General features: G+C 53.1%; 1 protein-coding gene and 1 long non-coding RNA gene across 4 annotated transcripts in view; one reads left to right on the top strand and one right to left on the bottom strand.

Annotated features, from left to right (window-relative positions):
- The window catches only part of HNF1A (HNF1 homeobox A), a 21,186-nt gene extending 2,283 nt beyond the window's left edge, over positions 1-18,903 (bottom strand). Inside the window, exons 1-9 of the mRNA XM_053902108.1 lie at positions 18,454-18,903; positions 11,327-11,526; positions 5,962-6,148; positions 5,270-5,511; positions 4,282-4,433; positions 3,940-4,141; positions 2,818-3,009; positions 1,579-1,700; positions 1,346-1,490 (exon numbers count right to left, since the gene is read on the bottom strand). Of these exons, the coding sequence (XP_053758083.1) occupies positions 1,346-1,490; positions 1,579-1,700; positions 2,818-3,009; positions 3,940-4,141; positions 4,282-4,433; positions 5,270-5,511; positions 5,962-6,148; positions 11,327-11,526; positions 18,454-18,782 (1,771 nt within the window). The 5' untranslated portion in view covers positions 18,783-18,903. The remainder of the gene's footprint in view (positions 1-1,345; positions 1,491-1,578; positions 1,701-2,817; positions 3,010-3,939; positions 4,142-4,281; positions 4,434-5,269; positions 5,512-5,961; positions 6,149-11,326; positions 11,527-18,453) is intronic.
- Positions 15,596-21,397, top strand: LOC109277515 (uncharacterized). 3 transcript variants are annotated; one of them, XR_008422148.1, is made up of 3 exons: positions 15,596-16,739; positions 16,866-18,674; positions 21,175-21,397. It is a non-coding gene; the product is annotated as an uncharacterized LOC109277515 (long non-coding RNA). The 3 variants fall into 3 exon arrangements; XR_008422150.1 differs by having other exon boundaries at positions 16,525-17,939; positions 18,462-18,674; XR_008422149.1 differs by having other exon boundaries at positions 16,528-17,939; positions 18,459-18,674.

Raw genomic sequence — 21,397 nt, 5'->3', positions numbered from 1 at the left:
GTTCAAGCCACGTGTCGGGCTCTGCGCACACAGCTGGGAACCTGCTTGGGATTCTCTCCCTCTTCTTCTCTCTTAACCCGTCTCTCTCTCTCTCTCTCTCCCTCCTTTCTCTCTCTCTCTCTCTCCCCCGTCCCTCTCTCAAAAATAAATAAATATTAAAAAAAGAAGAACATCCTAAGGAAAAGAAAATACATTTACAGTCCTGAGTCCTGTGCTGTGTTGGAAAAAATCCACGTGGGTGCACCTGGGTAGCTCAGTCGGTTAAGCTTCCAACTTTTGCTCAGGTCACGATCTCACAACTTGTGAGTTCAAGCCCCACATCGGGCTTTCTGCTGTCCGTGAGGAGCCTACTTTGGATCCTCTGTCCCCCAATCTCTGCCCCAATCCCACTCGTTCTCTCTCTCTCTCTCTCTCTCTCTCTCTCTCTCAAAATAAATAAACTTAAAAAAAAAGTAACTTAAAAAAACAATGAAATAAATCCACATGTAAGTGGACCCGTGCAGTTCAAACACCATGTTGTTCAGGCATCTACTGTATTCCTGTTGGTTCTGTGTCTTACGAGAACCCTGACTGATTCCGACAGCTAAGAGAATGGGCTTTGAGTTTGGACCTGGGTTCAAGTCCTGGCCCTGCCACCTGCTAGTAGCTGTCGGAGGCAAGACCAAGTCACCTCCTTGGCGTCTGCTTTCCCATTTGTAAAATGGGGATGATGACGCGTGCCCCGTGGGTAGAGCAGGGAGCCCTCAGTTCCTGTCGCTGCAGCCACCAGGGCTGGACGGAGAAACCTGAGGCTCACGGGATGAAGCGGCTGCCCAAGTCCCGCACTTAGCGAGTGGCCACCCCCGGCCTCAGAGCCCAGCAGCCTGACTCCCCGGTGCCCGCCCTTCATCGACATCGTAGGTTGCAGGCTCGGGGCACCGGGGGATGGAAATGAATGGGTCAAGTGCGATATAGCTGACCTAGAGAGCCCGCACGCTGTTGTTGCTGCGTGGGAACACGGATCTCCGATTCTCCAGGAAAAGCCAGAAATCACGATTTCTTTGTGAAAGCTCATCTTTAAACGTGGGCAACGAACTCCATGCTAAACCCTGAGCCACCCAACACGCCTGCGAGCCACCTCTGGCCCAAAGCAAGGCCAGATCAGATCGCTCCTCACCGTCACCCTCCCCTGTCTCTCGCAATTAATCTTTTCCTCGTCCTAGTCAGTGAGATATTCCTGTAAGACAGGCCCACTTCCCTGTGGTTTCACGCCCCTCTTGGCTCCCGTCGGGGGAGCACAGGGCACCCTCCCGTTTGCCGCACACACCTTCCTCCCCGCCTGAGGGAGCAGGGAAAGGCGGCTCACCGGTGGGGCTGGCGCTGAGCCGGTGGGTGGGCTGCAGGGGCTGGATGCCGGCGGGGTCCTGGCTGGGGATGTGGATGGTGGTGGTCTGAGATGCCGGCGTATGCAGCCCGGATTCACTGGAGGCCTCCGTGTCTGAGGCGAAGACCTGGGGGAACAGAGCGGCCTCCTGAGCCCCCCATGGGTGCGCTGTGGGGTGGGGCCCGAGCGAGGGGCCAGGCAGGCCTGGGCCTTACCTGCTTGGTGGGCGTGAGGCTGGCCAGAGCACTCAGGTTGGTGGTGTCGGTGATGAGCATGGTCTGCGGAAGCAGGCCCGTGTGGGTGTACTGGGCCACCTCAGGCTTGTGGCTGTAGAGGGCTGGCCGGGAGGGAGGAGAGAGGGGGGTCAAGACCAGACACCCTGGGCCAGGCTGGGCCCCTCCCAAGAGGGCCTCAAAGCTGGGCCCTGTGGGGGAGGTGAGGCACGGGGCCTGGTAAGTGGCCCGATGAAGCGGTGGTTGGGGACTCAGGACAGATATCCCAAGCTGGGAGCTCCAGATAGAGGGGTTAGACCCTCTCCCCAACTACAGGACCCTGCTCGGGCTGGCTCCATGGGGGAAGGCTGGGGGAGGACAGGAACCCACACCCACCGCCTGAGGGCGACAGGTGTGACCGGCAGTGGGAGGCACAGGTGCTACTGTGCTAAGTACGGGCCACGGAGGGAAAGGCTGGCAGCTCCGTTAGGGGGTTGAGCGGGACAGAGGGCCGTGTAGCTCCGCCTCCAGGACACCTCTCCAAAATGTCACCCAAAGTTTCACCTACAGCCCGGCCCCACAAGAACGCACACGGACACCAGCAGAAAAGCACACAAGCACACATTCTCACATCGACGCAGATGAAACCATACACGCACATAAATACGTGCACTGAACCAAATCCACACAGATACACAGGTGCACAGTCCCTCAGGCCCGGTTCCGAACTCCAAAAAGGTCTGAAAAACCCACGGATTTTCATAAGGTCGGCACTAGAGCGCTTTTGGTGGCAAACTCCCACCCGAGCCCGATGTGAGGTTGTGCCCCGTCTCTATTAACCTCCTTCGTGGCCTTCCACCTCCTGCTGCAGACATCCCAGGGCTTTGACGACGAGATACCGCCCGAGCCCTGCTGGGAGTGTGATAAAACATACGGCGACCCACCACATGTGAAGTCTGAGAAGTAGCGAATTCTGAAATACACGTGGCCCCGTGGGTTGCAGAGAAAGGACGTGTGGTGTCCTCTCACGTGGGTGTGCCCCTGCAAACACCCGTGAACGCCCACGTGCCTTTCCACGCACAGAAACACCGTGCATATTTACACACTGAATCATATTCTGGCCTGCAGACCTCCTCATCACAGAAGCGCTCACACACACAGACCACAACAGCTGCTAAGCCACCCTATACCTCCACCCGCCCACCCCGTGCTCGTGGACAGCGTGGGGCTAGGGGTACTCACCGTGGGGGCTCTGCAGCTGGGCCATGGTGGCCATGAAGGGACTCTGGGCCACGTGGCTCTGCATGGGGGGCATGAGTGGCTGCTGGTAGGAAGGGTGCAGTGGCTGGGAGAACTGGACTGGCTGCAGGGTGGTCAGGCTGCTGCCCATGCTGTTGATGACCGGCACGCTCTGTGCCTGAGTGGAGGCCAGGCCTGGAGCGGGAGGAACGGGAGTCAGCCAGGCTTCCTACCCCCTTCACTGCCTCCCCTGGCCCCGCACTGACCCCTGGGGGCACTGTCCCTCCCTCCCAGAGCCAAAGGGTGGGGGAAGGGAAGAGGCGACCGGGAAACACCTTTGCCCTAGGAGCTGTCACTAACTTACTTGATCTAGGCAAGGCGCTCCCCCTCTCTGAGCCTTTAATTCATTATAGGGGCAGGGGCTTTGTCCAACTAGGTTGGTTCCACAGCAGTGCAAAGGCCCTACAGCTTAGCTCTGTTCCCCTCTCCCGGCAGCTGTCTCTCTGTCTTCTATATTGAGCCTCTGCATCCTGGTTCCTACAAATAAAGTCTTTCTGGGCTTAAAAAAAACAGGGGCGCCGGGTGGCTCAGTTGGTTAAGTGTCCGACTTCAGCTCAGGTCACGATCTCACAGTTCCTAAGTTTGAGCCCTACATCAGGCTCTGTGCTGTCAGCACAGAGCCCACTTTGGATCCTCTGCCTCCCTCTCTCTGCGCCTCCCTTGCTCTCTCTCTCTCTCTCTCTCTCTCTCTCTTTCCCTCTCTCTCTCTCTCAAAAATAAATAAGACATCTTAAAAAAAACACACGCAACCCAAAACCTACAAAACTTTGATCCCCCTTTCCCCGCTTACTTTTCCCATAGACATTTTGCCTTCCAAGACACTGTGTGATGTCTGCATTATGTTTGCTGTCTGCCTCCCCACTGGAGTCATTGAGATTTCAGTCTGTTTGGTTCACCTGTGTATCACTGATGTAGCATAGTACCTGGCACAGCGCAGGCTCTGAATAAGTATGTGAATGAATGAATGAATGAATGAGTCCCAGTGGCTCTTCCAGGTTCTGGATTCTGTGGCAGCCCCACGAACCCTCCCACCCGGGTGCCCCCCCCCCATGCCCACCAACTTACCAATGACCAGGGTGGAGGCACCTGTGTTGGTGAAGGTGGGCCCCAGGGAGGCAGGCTCACCGGGCCCAATGGCCATGACCCCAGGAAGTGAGGCCATGATGAGATTCTGGGGCTGTTGGTTGAGGCCTGGGGATGTCTGCTCCAAGCTGTGCAGAGCTGTCAGGGTGCTGACAGGGGGGAGAGGGCCTCCGGTTGCTGAGACCTTGGAGGGGAAACCAAGCTGAGTGAGGGTGGAGCCCCACACTGTCTCCCTGGGGATGACTCCAGAATCTCCCGGCCAAGGGAGGATGGAAGATGGGGTTGGAAGGCGCTCCTCCACCCGGGGGGTATGAGGACACTCACCAGCTTGGCTTCGGTGCTCAGCAGGCTGTGACTGGGCTCCAGGCCCGTGGGGGACACTTGGTGTAGGGGTGCAGACACCGTCACCAAGGGACCACCGCTGCTCGAGGGCACTTCTGCCCCCTCGCTGGTTGTCGGCTGTCCATAGCGCACGCCTGGAGTGGGAGCAGCGTCCAGCCTCAGCACCTCACTTCCCTGCCCTCCTTGGCCCTCATCACCCCAAACCGCACTGGCGTGCTTAGGCCACTTGCCCCGTGTTTCTGTGTGCCAGCGGCAAACTTCACCTGAACATCCTCCCGCCAGCTCCTGGGCTGGCTGCCTCCAACTCCTTGAAGGCAAGACCTGAGTTTTATTAGCCCCATGGCCCCCACTGCCTCGCACTACATGTGATAGGCAGTAGGTGTGCAGTGAAAGGCATTTGAATCAACATGAGCTGATGCTGATGAAATTGCAGTGAGCCAAGTTGAATAGAAGGAACTGGAATTAGTTCAGTGAAATGGAATCCAGCTGAATTGAGCCTGAAATGAACTGAGCTAGACTGAGCGCGTGGAGTTGAACTGAATCGGATCAAAGAGAATTGGATTGAATTGAACTGAGCTGTACAGAATTAATTTCATTTCCTCCAATTATATTTAATTAGACGGAGTGTAATTTAAAGGAACTAAATTGGACCATATGGAGTTGAACAGAATTGAATTGAAGTGAATTGAATTGAACTGAATTCAATTGATCTTGAATGAATGAACTGAATGGAAGTAACCCAAGTCAGGTTAGGCTGGACTGGAGAATGGAGGGGCGTGGTCAGTGGGATGGACAGGAGAGGACTGGATAGAGACTGTAATGAGTGGAGTGGAGTGATAAGGATCCAAGCTGAAGTGCTGAGCGGTTTGGGTGGCTACTGCCACTGAGGTGGTGCTCCCCAGCTCCCCAGCCGACACTCGTGTCCCCTCTACCCTCTACATTTCAACCCCCCTGCCCACATATCACTCACCGTGGACTTTACTGGGGGAGAGGGCGGGCGGGGGCAATCCCGGGGAGCCGTGGGCTGGCAGCGCAGGGCCCGGGCCTGGCCCCGGTGGCGGCCCGCTGTATGTGTCCATGGCCAGCTTGTGCCGAAAAGCTTCTTCCTTGCGCCGATTGGCAAACCAATTGTAGACGCGCACCTCCGTGACGAGGTTGGAGCCCAGCCCCTGTGCCTGCGACGGTGACACCCCCCTCTGGATGCACTCCGCCCTGCAGAAATGGCCACTCATGAGCCTCCAGGCCAGGCTCAGAGGAACCCTCTCCTGGGGCTGGAGGTGGCAAAAAGAGTTCTGAGCGGTAGGGTTCTACCTTAGTGTTTAAAACTGGCAGATCTGGGTTCTAATCCCAGTTCTTCTGTGTGGCCTTGAGCAAGTGACTTAGCCTCTCTTAGTCTCTCCATTTATAAAGTGAGCAAAATAGCCATGAGGCTAGATGAGGGTGAATGAGATGAGCGGCCACGCAAGGGTTGCTCGGGTGGGTGGAGAGTGGGTGCTAGGAGTGGAGCTAGTTTGCAGACACTGAGCGGAAGTTGAGTGCCCCAGGGCCAGCAGGAGGAGCTCTCAAGGACTGGCGAGACTCCCTCAGACCCCAGAGCCACCCTCTCCCAACCTTGCCCCAGCCCAGACCAAACCAGCCCCGCTAACCCACCAGCCATTCTACCTATTGCACTCCTCCACCAGTGCCTCTCGCTCCTCCTTGCTGGGGTTCTTCTGCCTCTCGTAGGCCTGGAACAGGATCTGCTGGGAGGCTGGGCCCCACTTGAAACGGTTCCTCCGCCCCTTCTTGGTCGGCAACTCATCCCCTGTGGGCTCTTCAATCAGCCCACCCTGCCCTGCGTGGGTGAACTCTGTAGGCACAGAGAGCCATCAGCAGGGCCCTGGCCACTCCCGCCTTCCCGCTCCTGACCACGCTCCCGGTTCTTTCTCATTCCCAGGGTGCTGAGCCAAATGAGCTTACAGCTAGAATTTAGAAATCATCTAATCCGGGGACGCCCGGGTGGCTCAGTCGCTTAAGCTCCCCACTTCAGCTCAGGTCACGATCTCGCGGTTCATGGGTTCGAGCCCCACGCCGGGCTCTGTGCTGACAGCTCAGAGCCTGGAGCCTGCTTTGGATTCTGTGTCTCCTTCTCTCTCTGTCCCCCCTGCTCATGCTCTGTCTCTTTCAGTCTCTCAAAAATAAATAAACATTAAAAAAAATTTTTTTAGGGGTGCCTGGGTGGCTCAGTCAGTTAGACGTCTAACTTCAGCTTAGGTCATGATCTCATGGTTTGTGGGTTCGAGCCCCACGTCGGGCTCTGTGCTGACAAGCTCGGAGCCTGGAGCCTGCTTTGGATTCTGTGTCTCCCTCTTTCTCTGCCCCTCCCCCACTCGTGCTCTGTCTCTCTCTCTCTCTCTCTCTCTCTCTCTCAAAAATAAATAAACATTAGAAAAAAATGTTTTTAGAAATCATCTAATCCAGTGATGACAGTCACACAGCACACACACCACCATTGTCTTAACCTGTGTCCCAGGCAGACATTACTAATCAACCCCTGCACCCAAATGTCCATCCACTGATGAATGGATGAAGAACATGTGGTTTATACATACAATGGAATACTACTTGGCAATGAGAAAGAATGAAGTCCTGCCATTTGCAACAACATGGATGGAACTGGAGCGTGTTATGCTAAGTGAAATAAGTCAGTCGGAGAAAGACAGATACCATGTTTTCACTCACATTGGAACTTGAGAAACTTAACAGAAGACCGTGGGGGAAGGGAAGGGGAAAAATAGTTTCAAACCAAGAGGCAGGGAGGCAACCTCATAAGGGACTCTTAAATACAGAGAAAAAACTGAGGATTGATGGGGCAGGGAGAGAGGAGAAAATGGGTATGGGCATTGAGGGGGCACTTGTTGGGATGAGCACTGGGTGTCGTATGTAAACAATCATGGGAGGCTACCCCCGAAACCAAGAGCACACTGTATACACTGTATGTTAGCCAACTTGACAATAAAACACATTAAAAAACCCATAAAAAATAAATCTTAAATTTCCTAAGAAAAAAATTTTTAAAAAAAACCTGCACAGTTTTCTACTGAGCCAAGACATAAGCTCGCAATCTTTCCCAATACAGGGCTCCAGGTAAGCATTGGCATTTGTTCAGATCTAACTAACACATTTGCTATCTCATTTTACAGATGAAGAAGCTGAGGCTCAGAGAGGCTAAATATCTTTCCAGGGATGCACAGTAGAACAGAAACTTGAACCACATTTCTTGAGTAGGTTCAGAGCTATTTCAAACTTTTCAGACCTGTAAAGCACACTTAAAATGCAAGTGTTGGCCAAGAGAGGAGAGACCCAGCCAGCCCTTGTCAGCTGGTTCTACATTAATAGAAACTGTTGGATTATCCCTGAGCAAGCCTCCAAGAGAATAGAACAGATAAATGCCAAGCCATTTTTATGAGAGGGGAGGCAGGAAGATCGAGTCGGGGATAGCGCAGGAGTGCCTTCATCATCTGAGTTTCAAGAGGCAGAAGCCAGCACCAGTGCTCTGGGGACAGGTGGGATCAGACCCACCTAGAAGCCACCAGAAGCCCGCTTGACTCAGATTCCAACTGACTTCGCTGGCCATCTCTCCTGGCAGCGGGCTGGACCAAGATCTGGAGTACCAGACATGACTTGGCCCAGAAAACTAAGATATTTCAGCTTTAAAAAAACCTATTCTGTCGGGGCGCCTGGGTAGCTCAATCTGTTAAACATCTGATTTCAGTTCAGGTCATGATCTAGCAGTTCATGAGTTCGAGCCCCACGTTGGGCTCTGTGTTGACAGCTCAGAGCCTAGAGCCTGCTTCTGATTCTGTGTCTGCTCTCTCTCTGCCCCTCCCCTGCTCACACTGTGTCTCTCTCTCAAAATAAATAAACATTAAAAACTATCCTGGCAAGTCCATCAAAAACAAGGAAAATCTGAGAAACCGTCACAAGCCAGAGCAACCTAAGGCAACATGGCAACTATATACAGCGTCTCCACAACCGGATACAATCCTGGACCAGAAAAGGGACATTAATGTTAGGGAAAAACCGAAGAAATCTGAATAATGAAGTATGGACTTAATAATCCTGTGTCAGTGTTGGTTTGTTAATCACGACAAATGTCCCATACTAGGGGTGGCTGGGTGGCTCGGTCGGTTGAGCAGTTAAACGTCAACTCTTGATTGAGGCTCAGGTCATGATCTCATGGTTCGTGGTTTGGAGCCCCCGCATCAGGCTCTGTGCTGACAGTGCTGAGCCTGCTTGAGATTCTCTCTTCCTCTCTCTCTCTCTCTCTCTCTGCCCCTCCCCAGCTTGTGTTCTCTATAAATAAATAGATAGATAGATAGATAGATAGATAGATAGATAAATCTTTAAAAAAAAGTCCCATACTAGTGTTAATAATAGGGAAAGCTGGGTCTGGGGTAAACTGGAAGTTTTTCTACCATCTGCCCAGAAGTTCTGAAAATCAACACTTATTCTAAAATTAAGAGTCTATTATGTGTTATTTCAGTTTTATCTGCTAAGGAGGCGTAAATTAAAGCCATGCTAATTTTCTAAAAGCACTTGGTGCCTTCAAAGTACGTCATCTACAGTCCCAGCCCCTTGAGACCCGAGAGTATGCTCCTGGCAGGTACACGTGGTGGAGACACTCACCGGCCCCTCGGGCATCAGGAGGTGTTGCTATTTCTGCACGAATAAGCAATCAGTGATCATCTTTGTAAGAAAATATTAATGCTTTCCCATAGTGCTTGCTCGGTAAATGTTAGTTCACTTAATGTTTTAATCAGCCTGTTGATAATGCCAATATCATAGTTTTTCGCAGCTTTTAAAAGTTGTTTTTTTAAGGGCACCTGGGTGGCTCAGTCAGTGAAGCGTCTAACTCTCGATTTCAGCTCAGGTCATGATCTCACAGTTTGTGAATCAAGCCCCGCATCGGGCTCTGTGCTGATAGCTCAGAGCCTGCTTGGGGTTCTCTGTCTCCCTTTCTCTCTGCCTCTCCCCCGCTCACATTCTCTCTCCCTCTCTCTCTCTCTCTCTCTCATATGTAAACAGGGGCGCCTGGGTGGCTCAGTCGGTTGGGCGAGCGACTTCACTCAGGTCATGATCTCACAAATTGTGAGTTCGAGCCCCATGTCAGGTTCTGTGCTGACAGCTCAGAGCCTGGAGCCTGCTTCTGCTTCTGTGTCTCCCTCTCTCTCTGCCCCTCCCCTGCTCATGTTCTGTCTCTCTCCTTCAAAAATAAATAAACATTAAAAATTTTTTTTAATAAATAAACATTCTAAAAAATTTCCAGCTTGTATAAGTAAATAAACAGCAAATCGATATGTGAAATTTAGGACTTTAACGTTTTAATAAACGTTTAGGAAGCATGGCGAGGAAAGTTTATTTTTTTAATTACCAAACATGCAGATTGTCGCTATGTCTTCATAAGGAACTACGGGAGTATCTATCAAAAATTTTCAAGTACCTACACTCTGACCTAGAATTTCATTTCTAGAAATTATTCTATAGACACTCTCGTGTAAGCACAAATAGATACAAAAAAGGATGTTCTTTGAAGCAATTGGTTCTAACAGCACACTGGAAGAACCCTAATAAAAGTCCTTTGGTAGGGAGCCAATTAAACAAATAACGGTACATCCAAATAACAGAATAGCTAGCAGCAAAGCAGAGGAGGGGCATCTGGGTGGCTCAGTCAGCTAAGCATCTGACTCTTGATTTCAGCTCAGGTCATGATCTCACGGTTTGCGGGTTCAAGCCCCTCACTGGGTACTGTGCTGACAGCACAGAGTCTGCTTGGGATTCTTTCTCTCACCCTCTCTGTCTCTGTCCCTCCCCCACCCATGTGCACTTAAAATTTAAAAATCTCGCTTAAAATTAAAAAGAAAAAAGCAGAGGAAAATACATATATATTGCTAGTATATGCATTAAATATCTCTGGAAGTATACATCAAACTGAGGGTGTCCTTTAGGAGAAAAACACCTAATTTTTATTGTAAACTCTATTTTCTCCTATTTTTTTAATTAAAAAAATTTTTTTAATGTTTATTTCTGAGAGAGAGACAGAGCGTGAGTTGGGGGGGGGGGGGGGCGGAGAGAGGGAGACACAGAGTCCGAAGCAGGCTCCAAGCTCTGAGCTGTCAGCACAGAGCCCGACGCGGGGCTCGAACCCACAGACTGAGATCCATGACCGGTGCTGAAGTCGGCCTCTTAACCGACTGAGCCACCCGGGTGCCCCCTCCTATTTTTTTAAATTAAGTATGTATTGCCTTTTTAAAAAAACTTGGATAAATCATAAAAGAAACGGTTTTTTTTAATGTCTACACATAGGCTCAGTAGTGTGAAAGTGCACTTGGGATTTTGTGGGGTGTGAGGTCTGAGTAAGGAAACCCACAATTCTCTGAAGGGAGCGTGGCCACACCTCCTGGAGTTTGCAGTGGAGGATTCCCTGAGCCTACACCTTGCCTCTGAGCCTTTACTCAGGCTGCTCCTTTGGCCCAAACACCATTCCCTGCCGCCTCCATGGGCCAAAATTCCGTTCTGACTTTAAGACCTAGTCTGAAAAGTCCTGCCTCTGGTGTGGTCCCTCCTGATGCCCCTGCCTCCCCGCTGACAATAGATTACTCTCTGGTCCTCTGCCAGCTCAACACTTTGAAATACTTCACGCAGTCCTACTCTGCCCTGGGCCTGGCACGCGGTGAATGCTCCATAAACACTAGCCGTTACTGTCGTTTTTATCACATTATAATACATGTCTCGCTGTATCATGATGATCTTTTCTGCTTCCCATCTACACAGGACACTTAGAAGGCAAGGACTCCATTCACCCATCCGCGGATGCCCAGGACCAACCTACTCCCCTCCCCCAGAGTGCCTTGCGCGGAACAGGTACTAAGCGCCCATTGACTCGCACGGACTTCCGCTCAGACGGCCCATCCCCGTCGTGCGGTGGAGGAGCTTCCGGCCCCCACCCCAGAGCTGCCAGGGAGGACGGGCTGTGGTCTTTACTTACGCTGGGCCACCTCTCGCTGCTTGCGGACGTACCAGGTGTACAGGGCCGCTCGCTTCTGTGTCTTCATGGGGGTGCCCTTGTTGAGGTGCTGGGACAGGTGCGACTGGTTGAGGCCGGTGGTGTCGACTACCTCCCTCTGTGGGATGTTGTGCTGCTGCAGGTAGGACTTGACCATCTTGGCCACGCGCCACGGGTCCTCCCTAGGAGGAGGGGCCAGGACAGAGCCTGCTGGGCGTGGGGGTGCAGGCAGGGTCGGGGGTCCCGTCAGCCCTGAGAATGGGGGTTGGGGGTGAAGGCAGGCGTGGAGCCTGGGACCTACACTTAGACTCAGGGACAGCAAGGGAGGGGCACTCGTGCCAGGACACAGGAACGCAGACACACGAACATGGGAACAGAGACTTATAGACACACACGTGTGGACACAGGCCTCAAACAGTGCCACACAGACGTGGGCACAGTTAAAAGTTTAGAAACATGAATGCACAGACATATGGACTGACATGAAGACATGAACTGACTCCCACCAGAAGCTATACAAGCCACTTGGGGAAGATCCTCACCTTTGTGCCTCCTTTGAAGACCCCCCCCCCCACCTCATCCTGCCTCAAAATGTTGTTTGTGGCTGTGTCTTATCCACTGTGAGAGACCGTAAACACTTGGAGGGCAGGAACTCTCTGGTTCTCAGCACCCAGAATAGGCCTGCATGCCCATGGTGAATGCATGAATGAATGAATGGATGGGTGGATGAATGAATGGATGGGAGGGTAGGTGGGTAGAGGGACGGAGAAATGGGTGAGTGGATGGATGGATGGATGGATGAGTGGAGGATGGATGGATGGATGATAAATATATGATAGATAGTGACTGGATGGTTGGATGAATGGATAGGAAGGTAGATGGATAGGTAGATAGGGGAATATGTAGATGGGTGGACAGGTAGATGGCTGGGTAAATGGGATGGTGAATGGTGGATGGATGGATGGATGGATGGATGGATAGTTTGATGAATGGATAGGAGGAGAGATGGGTAAGTGAATAGGGGTGTAAGCAGATGGATGGATGGATGGATGAGGGAGACCTACTTGGCGGGGGGTGGTTCTGAAAACAAGGAGAGAAAAGCAATTCTCTCATTTTACGGTCATGGTCACTGATGCTAAGAGTGCTGGCATAACATCTTTTGGCCAAGGTCACAGGGACAGCCCAGCAGAGTCCCATCCCATATGAAGGGGTTCAGTTCTAAGTCAACCTATCAGGTACAAATCACATAGGGTCGAAACACCCCCTGAAAATCTGTACTAACCCCTAGGCTGTGGCCTGGCCGGTTTCCCAGAGCACAGGGGCAGACAGGTCCAGGTGAAAAGGTTGCCAGCTGGTGTGCAGAGGCCCCATACAAAAATGTGTGTGTGTGTGTGTGTGTGTGTGTGCACCTGAATCCCACTCTGTGGGCTGAGACTCTCTCACTGGAGAGACAGCCATCCACGATTCATGTTCTTATCCCCTGCTCACTGTGGAGAATGGGGGGCTCTGACTGCCTGTACTACACAGATGCCCTCTCTCCCTCTCCTGTTCTGTCTCAACCCTCCTCTCTTTGCCTTGTCCTCCCCTGAGCTTGTGGGACAAATATGTCGGATGAAAACAGCTCCACACAACAGTGCTGACACAGGAGAGCAAGGGCGGGGGGCGGGGTTTGAACCCAGCTCTGTGTGGCTCCAGAGCCTGAGGCTCTCGCCTCCTCAGCTGAGCCGTCCGCTTCTAGAATTTGAGCCTCCCGGTATTCGCACGTGTGACAAATAGCAGGCGTGGGAGGCAGTTCATCGCCATGTCTGGCACAGCAAAATACGGGAAACCACTACCTCCAGCAGATGCGGCCGTAAAAACCCAGTGAGAAAGCTCTCCCTGCGCCCTGATGGAACAGAGCCCCTCTGGTAGGTCTGCTGTGCGATTTGTGTAAAATGTGAAATGGCGTGACAGATTTCCACATATTTGCTTGTGTTTGCATGAGATACCGGAAGAACACAGAAGACACTTTTGACACCAGTGGTCTTGAGATAGAAATGGAGTGCCGGGGACAGGGGGAGAGGACGGTGCTTTTCCGCACTTTTAAAATAATGTAATATATCGTTGTACAATATGTTATACATGCATGTGTAACACTTAAAACTAAATTGTAAAAGAACAAAAAGCAAATAAACCCCCCAGCACTTTGAGGCCCACCTCATACTGCCCTCTCCCCTTCCCTCCTTCCCAAAGAACCAGCCTGGCCTTGCCCCCTTGATGATGCCCTTCTCAGGTGTGATAGGCACAGAGCCTTTCAGCAGCTTGGGTCCCGTGACTTTCTCCTTTTTATCAGCAGTTCCCGTACGCGTAGGGAGGGAAGGGAGGCCGGGGCCATTCGATTTAAGTTGGCCGGCAGTCGGTACGGCAAAGTCCCAGTTGTACAAGAATGACCGACGTGAGAATTCGTGTTTCTTACTTGCCGTGAACCAGGCACTGCGCTAAAGGCCGGTCATTTACATTTTACCATGTAACCCTGGGAACCAGGTGCTACTTATGTGCCCATTTCACAGGTGGGAAAACAGAACCTCAGAAAGGGAGTGCTTGTGCAAAGCGACCTAGCTGGGACTCCAGAATATTTCTCTTTTTTCCAGACACCTCCCCCCACCCCAACCAGAGCTCTCCTGGAGCTTTTCCTCCTCCCTGCATTTAGGATCCTCCTTGTCAACCCTTCCCCGGCTCCCTGGATGCCAGTCAGAGCCAGGAGGGAAACGAGGTACAAAGTCCGGTGTTGTGCTTCGAGGCAAACATGTTTATCTGATTCTGGAGCCAGGCTGCCTGTTGGCCTCCCTCCTCCCCCCGCTGTAGGCATCACCCTCCTGAGCAACCCTCCCTCCCTCCCTTCTCTCTTCTCAGGAGAGAATGAGCTAAGTCTTTCTCTCAGGGGGGGCCTCCCTGGCTCACACTAAAGATTTACTATCTGTCACTGTCCATTTGATTCACCGTGTCTCTCTCTGTATCTGTCTTAGCTTCTCTCTGCCTCTCTCTCTTTCTCTCTGTCTCTCCTGTCTGTGTCTCTGTTGTTTGCTCTGTCTCTTGCTCACATCAGTCTCAGAGGACCCGACCCTTTTCAGGGCAGTTCTCCCAACCCAGCACAAAGAGGCCACATCTCCAGATATCTCCTGCTCTTGTTCTAATGGGTTTAAGCGTCAAGCCAACCCGGGTTCACATCCCACCACGGCGTCCTAGCACGATGTGCGCGTGCCCCACGCCTCATCTGTACCATGGCAGGAAGCCCACGTCTGCCTCCCAGTGCCCTTGGGACAAATGAGTGAGTTTCAAACAGGAGTGAACCGCGTAGAGCGGGGCCTGGCACGTGATGCTCAGTAAGTACAATTTGTCACCATCATCATCATCATCATCGTCATCATGATGATGTGGCCCTGGGACCCCCAGCCCCAGAGCAGAGGGCAGAGGACCCAGGAGAGGTGAAGATCTGCACACGTCTCCTCCTCCCACCTGCTACACATTATGGGCTCAATCAGAGGTTCAAGACTTTGGGCCTTTGGCTCGCTGGCCCCGGGGGTTTCAGAGGGTCCAAGGCTGTGGAGCTTGGAGACCAGCTGGAAGGGGAGCTGAGTTCTCAGTGCATGTGGCTGGTGGAGGGGGGAGTGTTCCCATCTCAGGTTGAATCTCAGCTCTGCCACTCGCTATCCAGGTGGCCTTAGGAAATGGCTTAACCTCAGTGTGCCTCAATTTCCCCAGCTGTGATACTGGGTTAATAGTATTTCATAGGTTTCCAGGAGGAGAAAATGAGTTCCCCGGTTTGTAAGCCACCGTGACCTCTAGAGCCCTGCGTGGAAGTGAGTGGATGGGAGGTTGAGAGCAAGAAGAACTCGGGAGGATAAAAAGGAAATAAGCTTATCAAGGAAGGGCATACAACCTCAAGGGTGCTGTGCAGAGCACAGGGATTAGGAGGACCTGGGGTCCCAGTCCCAGCCTTAGTACTTTGTAAATTACCTTGGGCAAGTCGTTTTGCCGCTCTGAGCCTTAAGTTTGCTCATCTGTAAAATGGGACTATTACTCATAGTAGCCGTTTACTGCCCGGTGGGTAAGTGTTATTGTCATCTCTGCCTTGCGGACGAAACTAGGGCTCAGAGGCATGAAATCACCTGCCCAGGTTAGGGTGGGGTTGATTTGGGATTTGAACCCACGCAGGTTGGCCTCAGTCAGAGATGTCAGACTGTCCCACCCTAACCACTGTCTTCCTGGGTCTCAATGCCCTGGTGCTGCCTGATGGAGAGGATCAGAGACCCTCAGGTTGTGGTTTGAGCTGCTCAGGAACAGGGAGGAGCCAGGAGGAGACCCGGGAAGGAGCCCTGGGTACAGGTTCCTCCCTTGACCTTAACAGATGTCCCCAGGCTTCAGGGAACCCTAGCCACCCATTCATTCTTGCTCTGTGTTAGCCACTGGGCTAGATATCAGGGTGGTAAACCAGGCCACACAGAAGCTTTGAAAAGTTTCTATTTTCATGACAGGAGATAGAGAACACACAAAAATAGATCATCATAAATAAAGTTAAGGGACAAAGGCTAGTAACAGAAGGTGGTGGAAGACAGCATGATTGTAGTGGGTCCTGCCTTTAGATAGGGAGTCAAGGAGGGCCTCCCTGAGGAGGTGACATTTGAACAAAAGGAGAAGAGGGAATCGGTCATGGGAAGATCTAGAAAGAAGTGTCCGCAGAAGGAACTGTACATGCAAAGGCCCTGAGGTAGGAATCAGCACATTCAACATAACTGGAGGAAAGGGAGGGAGGGAGGGAGAGAAGGTCCCTCAAGAAGAGGTCAGGGAACCAAGACAGAGAATTTGAATTTTATTCATTGGCCAGCTAGGGAAACTGAGGCAGGAGAAGAGACTTGCCCAAGGTCACACGGTGAACTAAGGGTGGAAGTCTGAGGGAAGAGCTCAGGTTCCCGATCACCACTTGCTCACCTAGGACCCACCCTGCCTCTTTCCACACACTGTCTTCTCCAAAGACATGGCTTCCCCTGGAAACCTGGCCTGTGCACCATCCCTTCCGGCCTCAACCTCCCCCACCCCCACTGTCCAGGCCTTCCTCACGGGTGCCCACCCCACTCCCTCCTGTGCCCTGAGGGTAGAGGCCCCACTTTTTCCCCTCGGGGCGTTTTCAGATCCCTTTTGTTACCTGAACAATAAGTAACCCAGGTAGTTAGTTATAAACTCCGCAGGAACAAGGAGCTGGTTGATAATTTATAGCAACATCTCAAATTTAAATGGAAAGTAAATAGCATGCTGTTAGCATTAAAGAAAACCCAATCGGGGCAGGCGGGGAAGCACTCCAGCCTCCTCTCAGCTTGGGGCATCTCGCTCTCTCCCCAGCCCCTTCTCCCAGCTGGGTGTGAGCCCCTCTGCCCTCCTGGCTCCTCCGCTATCCTGTGCTTCTCCAGGCCTCTGCATCTCACCCCCGCACCCCCCCCCCATGCCCTCTCTCTTCCTCAGTGGCTCTTCTCTCTCTCTCTCACAGCTTCCAGGATCTCTGCTGGTCCCAGGGAGCACTTTGACCTCTGCTCCCCCCTCAAGTGCTGTGGATCGAGCCTCCCCCCCACCCACCATTCCACTAAAGGGGCTGCTGATCAACAGGCCCCACCCAGCCAGGTAAGAAAGGCCCTTGGCACCTCCTGCCCCCACTCCCACCCCAAAGCCCCCAGTCCCATCTGGGGCCCTGAGCAGGTCTGGCCCAGCCCCACCCTGTCCCGGTGGCCCTCGCCCTGGGTCTGGCAATGCCTGACTCTTTGCCCCTCCCCTGCAGCTCAGCAGGGCCCTTTGCCCTCTTCTTCCTGCCAAGTCAGGGGACCCAAGCTGCTCCCTGCCCCCTGCCCAGGCCCTCACAAGGCCAGGCAGACCCTGAGGGCTCCCCCACCCCAAGCTGGGATCAGGACCTTGGACAGAAAAAGAGATGGTCCCCTAGAGAGCGTCTTTGGGACTCTCCCTCTGGCTGCCTCGTCCTGGCAATTGAAAGCACCAAACAGAGTGGCTGTGGAGTCTCAGCTGGGTGGCCTTAGTCAAGCTACCTTCCCTCTCTGGGCCTCGGTTTCCTTATCTGTGAAGCAGAGTTATGCCTAGCTTCCTTCCAGGGTTCATCTCAACATTATCTGAACATCTGCGTGTAAAACTGCAGCACAGTGCCTGGCTGTTAGGATTAGAGCGTAGGAGCCTTTGGGGAGGAAGTCCCTGTAGCCCCTGGGCCCCCTCCCCCCACCCCTGCTTGGTGGGAGGTTGGTTGGCCCAGGTCTCCCCAGGCCATCTTTACAAGTTAATGATCACAGGCCTTATCAGAGCCTTTTACCGTTTATAAATTTATAAAACAAAAGAGAAATAATAAAGCTCGTGGGTAATTAGTAACCAGGTCAGCACTGCTGAGGAGAGGGGAGGCATCGGGCTCAGACCCACCCAGTTCTCTGGGAGATGGGGAGCCAGCCAGTGGATGGGGGTACACAGGGAGACCTCTAATGGTGCCTGCTGGTGAGTTGTGGGGGCCTAACTAACACTGTGCAGGAAAGGGGAACCAGGTCCTGCTCCGAGGTTCCATCTCGCTCAGGTAAGACCTGGGCTTTCCTGACTTAATGCTTGAGTCCCTGGGTGGCTAAGGGAGCCTCTAACCTCGGCACCCCCTCTCGCTAACTGTGCTTCCTGACCCTGGAGCCTGCGATCTGAGTGCGTAGCAGGAAGTTAGGGTTTGGGAAGTAGAAATGGCCCTGGTGCCTAAAAATTCCCACCACCCTCTGGTTCTCCAGGCACTTGAATTATGGGCTTTCCTGCTTTCCACCCCCCCCCCCCCCCCCCGGCTCAGAGCTCCCCTGGAGCATGCCCTTCCTTCTCAAGCACTGGGTGGAAAGCCCCGGCTCACGGGAACTGGGGACCTTGCCGAGGGCCAGCTCAGGGGCTGGGAGGCTCCAGCCTCTGAGCAAGGACGCCCTGAGCTCTCGGGGGCCCTGTCCCCCTTCCTCACAGCCAGGCTAAGAGCCATAGCTCCCAGACGAAGGGCTAGTTGAGAGCCGAGGGTGGGCCTCCCTGGGCTCTTTGAACGCCGGGGACGGGCAAGGGGTCCTTACTGCAGCAGGGTCTCCACCACGGCCTTCTGGTGGGCCGCCTCCTCGGGGCTGAGGTTCTCCAGCTCTTTGAGGATGGGCGGCGTGAAGTCTTCCCCATCGTCGTCCGTCTCGTCCTCGGAGCCCCTTGCCTCCCCCAGCCCATTGGGCAGCTCGGCCAGCTCCGCCCGACCGCCACTGCCGCGGGACTCCCCCTTGTCCGGGGGGCCATCTCCGGCCAGCAGGTAGGGCCCCGGCTCCCCCAAGGCCTGGATCAGCGCCTCTTTGCTCAGGCCTGACTCGAGCAGGGCCGCCAGAAGCTCCGTCTGCAGCTGGCTCAGTTTAGACACCATGGCTCCACCACCACCGGGCCACGCGGCCTGGGGCCACCACACCGGCCGCCTCCCCCACCGAGTGGGCTGTCTACTGGCTGGCCGATCGGCAGGCAGTCACGAACCAGGCCCTTTGCGCCTACTGCCCCCCCAAACCCCACTAACCAAGCCCTGTGGGCACCCCCAACCCCCAACTCTGGCCCCAGCGGCCAGTGAATCAGGGCCCCTGCCCGCTCTGTTTACATTGGAGCTGGGGAAATTCTCCAAGGTTCATATTTATCCGTGTGCTTAGCGAAGGGACTGAACTTTGGACTTCAGCCCTGCAAAGTGCAGGCCTCACGGCAGCGCAGAGGGACGGGGGAGCCGAGGCCTTCAACGGGAATGGGCAGCGGGGAGGGTGGGGGAGGCCGTGGCAGGGGGCAGGGCAGCTGGGACGGAAGGGGCTGGGGGCCACCGAGGCCTTCTGGCGAACAGCTTCGGTCCCGCCGCGAGGACTTTGTAGGGGGTTCAGGCCGAGACAAGAGAGGGAAAAATAGCGGGTTTCCCTTGGGAACTGAAGCAGCAAGGGGTTCTAGGCAGGCGGGCCGGCTCTCCTGAAGGTCAAGGCTAGGTCACATCCATTTTGAGACCCACCTGTGCAGGCCCAACACCAGGCCCCCTGTGTATATTGCCTCATTGTATCCCCCTAATCGTTGTCAGTAGGTACAGGGATCATCCCCATTTTACAGACGAGGAAACCAAGGCACCGAGAGGTTAAACAACTTGCCCAAAGTCACACAGCTAACAAGGGACAGGACTTGCAAGGTGGGAGCAAGGGGAGGCCAGTCAGGCACTTGACTCAAGTATAAATTTTAAGGGGTCTTCAAAAACTCCAGTAATCATATGTAAAAATATTCGGTGTACTAAAGTACATAAAAATATGCAATGTATTAAAAATCAAAAGTAATGCAGGCCCCCAAAGAATTCAAAACGTGTCCACACAAAAACTTGCCTGTGAATGTTCATAGTTCATGGTCCACAATAACCAAAAAGGGGAAGAAACATAAACATCGATTGATGGACAAATGGACAGGTAAAATGTGGTGTATCCATGCAATGGTATATTATTCGGCCATAAAAAGGAGTGAGTGACATGCTGAGACTTGAAGGTATTAGGCTAAATGAAAAAAGCCGGTCACAAGAGGTCGCATAGGATTCCACTGATCGGAAACGTCCAGCACAGGCAAATCCATGCCCGCGGAAAGTAGATTAGTGGTTGCCAGGGGGTGGGGATGGGGGACTGGGCGGGGGAGGGGGGGGATGGGGGGGAGAGTGACTGCTTAATGGGTGCCGGGGTTTCTTGGGGGATGATGAAAATGTTCTAAAATTGATTAGGCAGTGTCACACAACGGTGAAAATACTAAAAACCACGGAATGGAGCACTTTATTTTTTAAGTGTTTTAAATTTATTCATTTAAGTAATCTCTACACCCAACGTGGGGCTCGAGCTCACAACTCGGAGATCAAGAGTCACTCGCTCTACCAAGTGAGCCAGCCAGGTGCCCCTGAATTGAGCCCTGGTTTGTTTGGTTTTTTTAAGTTTATTTATTTATTTTGAGAGACAGAGAGAGAGAGAGAAAGAGAGAGCGCAGGAGAGGGGCAGAGAGAGGGAGAGAGAGAATTCCAAGCAGGCTCCGCACTGTCAGCGCAGAGCCCAACGCAGGGCTCGAACTCGCAAACAGGCAAGATTCGTGACCTGACCGAAATCAGGAGTCCGAGGCTTAACTGACTTAGCCACTCGGCCTCCCCTAAAATATCACAATCTTAAATAAAGACGGGCTGCAGTCCTCACTGGCCTCCCGCTAATCCCAGCCCTGGGCAAGAACTCGTCCCTCACACACCACACCACCCCCAGCCTCTTCCCAGTTCAGGTCAAGATCCTTGACAAAATTCCTGCAGTTTGTCCCCCTGGGGTGGCCCCAAGCTCCCAGAAAAAGGGGTGCATGCCATTTCCTGGAATGAGCAGGGTGGTGCATCTTTCAGGGCTCTGCAGAACTAGGGTCATGCTTGGGGGCAGAGGAGGGGAGGACAAGTCATTGGCCAGAAAACCCTCCTGCGGGCCAGGCCAGGCCAGCACAGAGGAACGGGAGCTGGTTGACCGCTGAAACAGAGCTCTCTGTCCGCGGGAATTCACCTTCTCTGTCCGTCATCTGCCCCCTTGCCTGGGGCTCCTGTCCCCCTTGCCCTGAACTATGTCTTCATCTTTCCAGTCATCTTTTAACACCCTTCGTAACCGTGGCTACTGAGTCCTGGAAATGTGGCTAATGCCTCTGGTGGAAATGATACTATTTTGGATATATTGGGTGAGATTTCAATTTTTTTTAAACACAATTTAAATATTTTTTTTATTTCTTTTTCTTAATTTTTCTTTTAGTTTATTTTTGAGAGACAGAGAGCATGAGCAGGGGAGGGACAGCGAGAGAGGGAGACAGAATCCGGAGCAGGCTCCAGGCTCAGAGCTGTCAGCACAGAACCCGACGCAGGGGCTCGAACCCATGAACCATGAGATCGTGATCTGAGCGGGAGTCGGACGCTTACCTGACTGAGCCACCCAGGCGCCCCTAAAAATTTTTTTAATTAAACATTAGAAAAATGAA

The sequence above is a fragment of the Panthera pardus genome, unplaced genomic scaffold (genome assembly GCF_024362965.1).
Source record: "Panthera pardus isolate Hobbes unplaced genomic scaffold, ASM2436296v1 HiC_scaffold_15, whole genome shotgun sequence".
Classification (NCBI taxonomy): domain Eukaryota; kingdom Metazoa; phylum Chordata; class Mammalia; order Carnivora; family Felidae; genus Panthera; species Panthera pardus.
The sequence above is the reverse complement of the archived record's forward strand: the minus strand, read 5'-3'. Positions and strand labels throughout refer to the sequence as shown.